At 57.9% G+C, this 8447-nt stretch overlaps 1 protein-coding gene across 2 annotated transcripts in view; it reads right to left on the minus strand.

Annotated features, from left to right (window-relative positions):
• Window positions 1-3596, minus strand: part of FLNC (filamin C) — a 26604-nt gene extending 23008 nt beyond the window's left edge. Inside the window, exon 1 of one of the 2 annotated variants that reach the window (XM_029923747.1) lies at window positions 2961-3596. In XM_029923747.1, coding sequence (XP_029779607.1) covers window positions 2961-3315 — 355 coding nt within the window. In that variant the 5' untranslated portion in view covers window positions 3316-3596. The remainder of the gene's footprint in view (window positions 1-2960) is intronic. The other variant, XM_029923752.1, reaches the window with a different exon arrangement.
• Window positions 3597-8447: the final 4851 nt, after the last annotated feature.

Consider the following 8447-nt stretch of genomic DNA (forward strand, 5'->3'; position numbering starts at 1 on the left):
GTCCCCACCAGCTCCTCGGAGGGGGAATCGCAGCCTCTCAGTCCCTCTGGCCTCCAGCTCTGGCCCCCTTGGCTCCCCCACCCTTCCACTGATTCATCCTTCCTTCCCCAGCAGCTCCCCGGCCCGCCCCCTCTCCCCCTGGCCCCGCTGCAGCACAATGGTTTGGCAGCTTTCAGATTCCGTGACACACTCCCTCCCGGCCTCCCGGTGCTTCAGGGCGCTCTCTCAAACACGCAGGCCGCCATACTCTCACACAGTCCTGACACCCAGTGCCCCACAGCCTCTCACCACCCTCGCAGCCTCCAAAGCCAGCCCAGAAGTGCGTCTTGGAAACTGGGGCCAGATTCCTGGGAGGGAGGCCTTGAGGTCGCTGGGGGTTGGAGGGGGTGTCATTCATAGTTGCTGCAGGGAGAAGTCCCTCCCCAGTAACTGGCCCTGGGCCAGACAGCAAGTGGTCCACTTCGGACTGGGGCAGGAGAGGGGCCTAGAGTCCTGCTCTGAGCAATGACCTTCCCCTCCCTACCCACCCAGGCCCCAGGCCAGGCACCTCCCTAACACCCTGAGCCACCACCTCTTCTCTAGCCCAGGGACACCCCCAAAGGGGTAGGAGGGGCCCTACAGCCAGACCCTGAGGCCACCCCAGGCCTCAAGGGGTGGGGAAGGAGAGAGGGCCCAGGCGAGGGAGGGGTCAGCACAGCTGCTACCCCCTCTGGCCCCTCCCTCAGCTGTTGGCTCTAGAAGGAATAGCAACTGGGGAACAGCTGCGGCACGGAGCTGCCTCATTAGGCCTCTTTGTTTGGAGGGGCTGAGGGGGTGGCGGGGGCCGGGTTGGGGTGCTGGGGTAAGGGCACACAGCTCCTTCAGCCCGGGCTGAGCACCTCCGCCTTCAGGTGGACTTCCCAGCCCCCATCTCCCACCCCACTCTTAGGAAGGGAAGTGGGGAGTCTTTCTGACCCCCTCCCAGGTGCCCAGATGCTCCATCTCAGTCCTGAGATAATCCCCAGAGGAGGCCCCCTGAACAGCCCCTTCCCACCACAGCACGAGCCAGAGGGAACTAGAGGAAAGCCGCCCCTGGTGGGGAATCCCTTCACATCTCCTCAGAATCGAGCAGCCCGGCTGCCAGTGCCCCCCCTCCCAGCCTCAGGCCCAGCCCCAAATTGCTGACAGCTTATCTCATCAGCGCGAGTGAGCCACTTGGCCCAAATGGGGAACAGTTCCCCTTCCTCTCAGCGGGAACCTAGGAGCGTCCCTCCTGCCCCCAAACCATCTTTTCCTTCTTCCCCCTCTACTCTGAGCCGGCCCCTCCGCAGCTGAGCCAAGGGGCCCGAGCCAGGCACCGCCATGGGGGAGGGGAGAGGTGCATTCAGGAAGGATGAGGCCTGGAGAGGGGCCGGCAGCCCCCGCAGCGGGGAGGGGAGAGGAAGGCCTAGCAGTTTCCTATAAAGTCCTGGTGAGGCCCCAGGCCCTCCCCCTGAGACCCCACCTGGGACAGTCCATCCAGTCGGTCAAATCTCAGCATGCAGGGGATGACAGCCCCAGGACTGACTTGTCTCTGACTCCCCCACACAAATCCTCTGACCACCCCCCAACTCCAACACACACACACATACACACACACACTCATGTAGCCCTCACCCCCACTACAAACACCAGGGCCCCCTCCCCCACCCCCTGTCCTCCGGTTTGTCCTTCTGGAAAGCTCAGAGACATCTGCTGTGTCACGGAGGCAGGGCTATTTCCAGGACAGAGCGGGTGGGGTGGGGGGGGCAGTATTGGGGCAGGAGGGGTAAGGCCTAGAGAGGGGACTGGACAGGGCAAAGGGCCCCAGACTGACTTCAGCTGCTAATTCAGGAGGCCTCGAGATGCCCTGGGGGAGAGTGGGGGTGGACAGATACTCAATTATCTAAAGAAGTCTTTGGGGTAGCCTGGTGGGGGAAGGCATCTGACCCATGTGAAACTCCTCTCTTGGGGCTTTGGGGTGCACTCTGAGGAGCCCTTTCCTGTAAATCACAGCAAGCTCACCACTGGGGTAGGGGGTCTTCCCCAGGACCCCAGCCAGCAGGGAGGACAGCAGGGCTATGAGGGGAAGAGCAGCCTCAGACCACTCAGAGCCCACCCTCAGCTCCCCAGGCTCCCAGGCCTGGAGTGCTTCCCCACCCCCACTAGCACTGATACACCTTCCAAATCTGGTTACACTCAATGACTTCCTCCCTTCTACAGGCCTTCCCCTCCCTCCTCTCAACCCAGACAGTTAGCTGCAGCCAATCCAGGCCTAGGGGGTGGGCTGGGGCTTGGCATGGACTTAGGGGAGCACCCTCCTGGGCAGGCTAAAGCAGGAGGTGGATAGGCAGGGGTTAAGGTTTTCTGTCCTCGCTCAGTGCCTTTTTAGGTTTCTGAGGCTGGGCCCTGCCTGCCCTGGCCCAGGGGCCTGAACCCAGCTGCTAAGCGCAGGCCTGAGGAGGGCCCCCCACACCATGCCTGCCTGGCCACCAGCTTCCCCTGACCGGCTTTCAGCCTGCTCCTCCCTCATGGAGGTGCTGAGAGGCAAAGAAGCTAATTACTTTGTTTAGGGAGTAAATGCCCCCCGGGAATCAATAATGGGCACCCTGTCTTCTCAAACATAGCCTGGGATGGCCCAATGGCAAGAAAGGGGACAATAAGTAGAGGGGTTGAAGGGAGTGTCTGCGGGAAGGCTGAGCAGGACGCCTTAGAAACGGTAAGGTCTGGAATCACCCGGGGACCCCCCCAAGATGCTGCTGAACCGACAGAAGGGTGTGAAGGCAGTGCCCATGTGGCCGGCCTGGATGGAGGGAGAGCAGGGGCCAGGGACCCCTCTCTGCCCTATCTCAGGTCCCCGCGCCCACCCCCAGCACCTGTGTCCACCGCCCCTACAGGCCAGCCCTCTCCCGGGGCACTTCCCCCTCCCCCGCCGTGTCTGTGCACTGCTCGCCCGCACTGACCGATGGACACGAGCTTGATGTGCTCGCGCTCCAGGAACTCGAGGGCCACGGACACGTTCTCTAGCTTCATCTGGCGGAAGTTGGGGCGCGGGTGGAACTTGCGATACATGCGCTTCTGGCTGAGCACCTCGAGCAGCGCGATGAGGCGCAGCCCGTCGCTGAGGTCTCGCTGCAGGTCGGTCAGGCGCTTGCCCACACACTTAAGGTGCTCGTTGCACCAGCGCGTGAACGTGTTCTGCTGGATCTTCTTCCACGGAGCGTCCTCCGCCAGGTCCTTCTCCGTGGACGGCATGTCGTCCATCTCGTCGCCCAGGCCGAGGCCGGCGGCCTCTGAGTAGCTGCTGTTGTTCATCATGCTGGCGCGGGCTGGGATGGGGGCTGCTCTGCCTGCTGGGCTCGGGCTGGGGCGCGGTCGGGGCGCTGTCGGGGCGCTGTCTGGACGCGACCGCGGGACTCGCTGCTCTGCGCTGCTCTGCTCTCAACTTGTCTCGCGCCCTGGCTGGCGGGACTCTGCTGGCCTCCTCGGCTCCTCGGCGGTGCTCTCTCTCTCTCTCCCTCCGGGGGCGGAGCAGTGCTCGGGAAGTGCGGGCTGAGCCGGGGCGGGGGGTTTAAGAAGCCCCCGGGGCCGCGCCCCCCCTCCTCACCACGCCGCGCTTGCGGCCCCCGAGTCCACGTCAGAGCGCCGGCCTCCCAAGAATGCCGCCCGGCCCGCGGGTGGGGGCTGAGTCGAGCGGGCGGGCCCCGCCTCCTTCCTCCCCTCCCCCCCACAGGGCCCGGGTGGCGGGAGGGGCTCCCCCCAACACATGCCCCCCAGCCTCGGCCCGGGTCTGCGGCCCAGGTGGGGTAGGTCCCCGCGCAGCTGCTCTGGGGAGGTGGATGGCAGAGCTGGAAGGCAAGGGGTGAGCGCACCCAGTACCCCCCAAACTAAGCTTGTCAGTCCGAGATGAAATACACCCCTTTCATACGCTGTGGGACTAAAGAGATAAATGGGGAAACTGAGGCTAGTAGTTGAGACAAAACACACTGAAGCAGTGCTGACCGAATTTTCTGGATGAATTGGTGGCACACCGTTGACAGGGCCTGGGAGTCCTGGCTCCTGGCCCAGGGTATTGTCCACCTGCAGGGGAAAGGAAGTGTGTGTGCTTGTGTACAGAGGGACTGAGAGGAAGCAGGGACACTGCCCAGGCCAATTAGAAAGAAGGCTTGAGGGTGCGCCACTTTACAGGTAGAAAAACCTCATTTGAAGCCCAAACCCAGGGTCCCAGGGGAAAGACTGAAGCTGCCTCTGATTCAGAGTCCCTGTCACCAGGGACCTCATCCCCTCAGAATGAAGCTGAGCTCAGGAAAATAGTACCCAGTGAGTCACACGGTGTCTTCCCCCTCCCCCCTCCCCCCACCATGTCTGACTCAACCAAGGTGATGAGAGGGCAGGGACAGACTCTGTCTGGTTGTGCCAGGGAGCCCCCTGGGCAATGTGCCCATTTGGTCCACAAGGCAGATCCTTCCAGCAAAAGGGTGGGTTAGCCAGACAGAAACAGGGAGGGCCTTGCCCAGAACAGCCAAGAGGAAACGTGATGGGGCTAGTGGGCAGGGAGAACTCGAGAGAGCCAGCCAGAAAGCCTAGGCAGGACTGGGCTCAGGGGAAGCCACGGGCAGCTGGAGGCCTCGGGTATGGTGACAGCAAGGAAACTGAGGCACTCGGAGAAGCTGCTTGGAGGGGAAAGAGCTATCAATTGTACTTATATAGAGAATACATAGTCTGCAATTCTGTATAGCATACATGTATTCCATGTCTCCTGGTCCCACTTTTAGGCCAAACCTCCTCCTCCTTGACAGTCCCTAACTCGAAGCTGTGTGATGATTGACATTTGAGAAGGTTCTGGGACCTTCTAGGTGAATCGTTCTTATTCCTCTTCTACCCCCAGGCAGTGTGAAAAGGAAGGAAACTGGGCATCTTTGAGGGCTGTCTCTTCAAGGGCAAGATGAAGACCATCCCTGTTATGGAGTTCAGAAAAAGCGGGGCAGTGCTTATGGCAAAAGGAGTCCATGAATGATTTCTTTCCCTTCTCATTAGGTAGGGAGGGGGAGGAGTAGAGAAGGGACCAGAAACAGAAGAGGACCCTGCTGTGCGTGGCTTGGGAGGGGGGAGCTCTGGGGGCCCTGATAATGACAGGCGAGGTATAAATAGCTTGGGCCCCGCGGCTCATGTTCTGTCGGCTGCCTGTGACGAGGTGCTCAGGAATTCCACTCTCCTCTTGGCATGGCCCCGTCTCCAGAACTCTCATTCCCCCATGCCACCTTTGTCCCATGTCCAAAACGAACCATCAGGCATTGATGCTGACCATCTACTTCAGAGGCTAAGCTCTCTCTCCTGTGGAGAGATGCCCAGCTGGGGACACATGACACATAGCTGGGTCTCACAGGGAGGAGTGCGTGTGTGTGTATGTGTATGTAGAAAGGTAGACATTTGAGACCCAGTCTGGGGTGCCAGCTCAGAGTTCAGTGAGGTTGTCATTGAAGCGCAGATGAAGAGACTGAGGTACAGATCTGAGACATCTCTCCTGGGGAGGAGAGCGGGGAGGAGGGTGGGTTTGCTTGGAGCTGACAGCCCCTTTACAAACTCCAATGGCTCAGAGTCCAGTTTTGTGGGGATTACCTGCGGTCCCCCAGCAAGCTGAGGGTACCGTTAGGGAGTGGGGATTTCAGAGGAAAGCCAATGGGTGAAGAAAGAACTCCCAAGTATAGCCTCCCCTCTCTCCCCTCTCCCTCTTCTCCTTCCCTCTCTGCAAGAGAGGTTTGTGTGCGGCTCCAGGGGAGTAAGTGAATGGTTGGCAGACAAGGGCACTGGGTGCCAAGGATGGTTCCCGGCATCCTTCTCACCCCCTCCCGCAGAAACCCAAACCTGTTGCTCTCCAGGATAAATCGGGGCCTGACTCAGGCCCCAGCCAGCCAGTCACAGTCAGCCTGACCCAGGCGCAAGCTGGTGACTCAGCCCTCAATATAGTCCATGAGCCTAGGCCCAGCCATCAGCGCTGGAACAGACTGTGCACAATGCTGCTGCTGGGGCCTGCCAAGTGGGGCCCCCCTCCCTGAGGAGGGCCGACGTGCTCCTCCCTGAGTCAGGCAGGGGCACAGTGAGGGGCTTACAGGGGGTTTCATCAGCTGAGTATTTGGGGCAGAGCTGGCTCGGGTCAAAGGCCTTTTATAACCCACCCCCTGACTCACCACCCACTGACCTGTCTCAAGAGACCAGGTTGCCCAGCTATTCACCTGGCCCTGCCTTTCCCATCAAGGGGCACTGCTTGTCGTCCACTAACTTTGGCCATAGTTTATCCTGGGCTGAGCAAACTCTAAGTGACCAGGTCCAGTAGGCCATGTTTGGAAATTTTGTTTTCTGGAGTGGGGGATGTTTCGAGTCACCTATGGTGATACCGGGTTGGCCAAGTTCATAGGTGGCACTTTGATCCATCAGTGATAGTGACCGTGGCCCTGACTTACGTGCCGGGGACACTCTGGCAGGGTAGAAAGATCCATAGGCTTCTTCAATTCTGGCTCTGCCACCTTGCTTTTGGCCCTCAGTTTTCTAATCTATAAAATGGGAGTTAATAGTACCCTCATAGGAAATTTCTTATGTGTGAAGATGAGAAGAGATAACATGTGAGGTGATTAGCACAGTGCCTCGCAGCTAATAGGTGATCAGAAAAAAGTAAGTTTGCTTCCTGTGCTGGTACCTTGTGGACCACGAAGGTTCTAGTGAGCAAGCCCTTCCTCACAGCTGTCCAAGCCTCTGTAGAGTCCATTGCCAGGATCACTACACTGTCCCCCTCTTCCTTTACCTGTATCTTAACACCTGCCAGAATTGGAACTTCCGATCTTTAGAAGCGTCCAGGAGCAGCAGGTGTAGGCCCGGGGAGAGCGCGCACAGGGAGCTGCGGTGCAGAGCACAGCAGTGGGCAGATGGAGGGCCCCCTCCCCGTGTTTGGTTCTAGCTGTACCTCGGCCTGGGTGCATGCCTCGCAGTGGCTCGGGAGAGACACCCCTGTAGCCTTCAGGCTAGGCCAAGGGACTGTTTCACATTCAACACAGAGAGCCCCTTTATTCGGGCAACAGTATATCAACAAGACCAGGAGGCACAAAGCCCCAAATGATGAAGAAGACTGCTTTCTAAAATGAGGAAAAGGCTGGGGGGAATAAAGCAGGCCCACTTTCCTGCCCATTGCTCAGGCTCTAGGCTGAGGCCTGGGAAAGACCTAACTGGAGGCTCACTGCCTAGCAGACCATGACCTCCATCTTGGCTTCTAATTCCAAGTTAAATCAGTGATCCTTACTGGTAGGTAATCTTCCAGTCCTTTCTACCACATATGTTCTCCTGCCAACTGGTGGCTGGAGTAAAGTGGGTAAAAAACAGGGTCCCCCTACACTCAACAGCAAGGGGCCAGTGGTACCACCTGGGTTGTGAGGAATTTATTCGAATTAGGTTACAACTGAGTGCATACAACCTATTGTCCCTGAGGGCAGTTCCCTAATTCTTGTGCGCATACTAGTCAACTGGGGATCTTGTTAAAATGCAGATTCTGGGGCATCTGGGTGGCTCAGTTGGTTAAGCGGTTAAGGTTAAGCGTCGACTCAGCTCAGGTCATGATCTCACGGTTCATGGGTTCAAGCCCCACATCAGGCTCTGTCAGGACTGACAGCTACCTCAGAGCCTGGAGCCTGTCTTCAGATTCTGTCTATCTCTCTCTCTCTCTCTGACCCTCCCCTGCTCATGCTGTCTCTCTCAAAATAAATAAATAAATAAATAAAATTTGTTTAAAAAATGCAGATTCTGTATTGGTAGGTTTGACGTGGGGCCCAAGATTCTACCTAACAAACTAACAGTGCTGATGCTGCTGGCCTGTGGACCACACTTGGAATTGCAAGGGGGTAGGCCACCCCAAATCATCACTACCTTCAGAGAGGGTCACTTAAAGGGAGCAAAGGAATGCGTGGCACTGCCCTCAATCTGCTGAGCTGCAGCCCTGCTTACAGTGACTGGTCACAATTTTAGCACTGGCCCCGGGCCCCCTCAGGAAAAGGCCGAGGAAGAAGTGAATTCATTTAATGCTTAGCAGTGCCCACTACAGTATGTGCTTGATAGGTACACATTACTTTGGGTATTTGGGTGAATGGAATAAATTCCGTTGGCATCAGGTAGAAAAGAGGCAGAGAAGGGTTCCAGGAAACCAGCAGTCATGGCGCAGATTAGTCCACGGTGGATTATGAATACACTTGAGAGCTCTCCTATGGAAACATTCATATGGAACAACCAATCACAAAGGGTTCCATAGAAACGAAGGTAAACAAGGACACTCATAAAATATCCTTCTCGTTCTGCCTATCTCCACTTTGATCCTCTTTCCATCCTGTGCCCTGCTCTGAATTCCAGGAGACTGACCTTATGTCACCTGGGCATCGCTGTTCTCTGGCTCCCAGCGGGGATTAGCCAAT

This window comes from Suricata suricatta, chromosome 2 (genome assembly GCF_006229205.1).
Source record: "Suricata suricatta isolate VVHF042 chromosome 2, meerkat_22Aug2017_6uvM2_HiC, whole genome shotgun sequence".
Lineage (NCBI taxonomy): Eukaryota > Metazoa > Chordata > Mammalia > Carnivora > Herpestidae > Suricata > Suricata suricatta.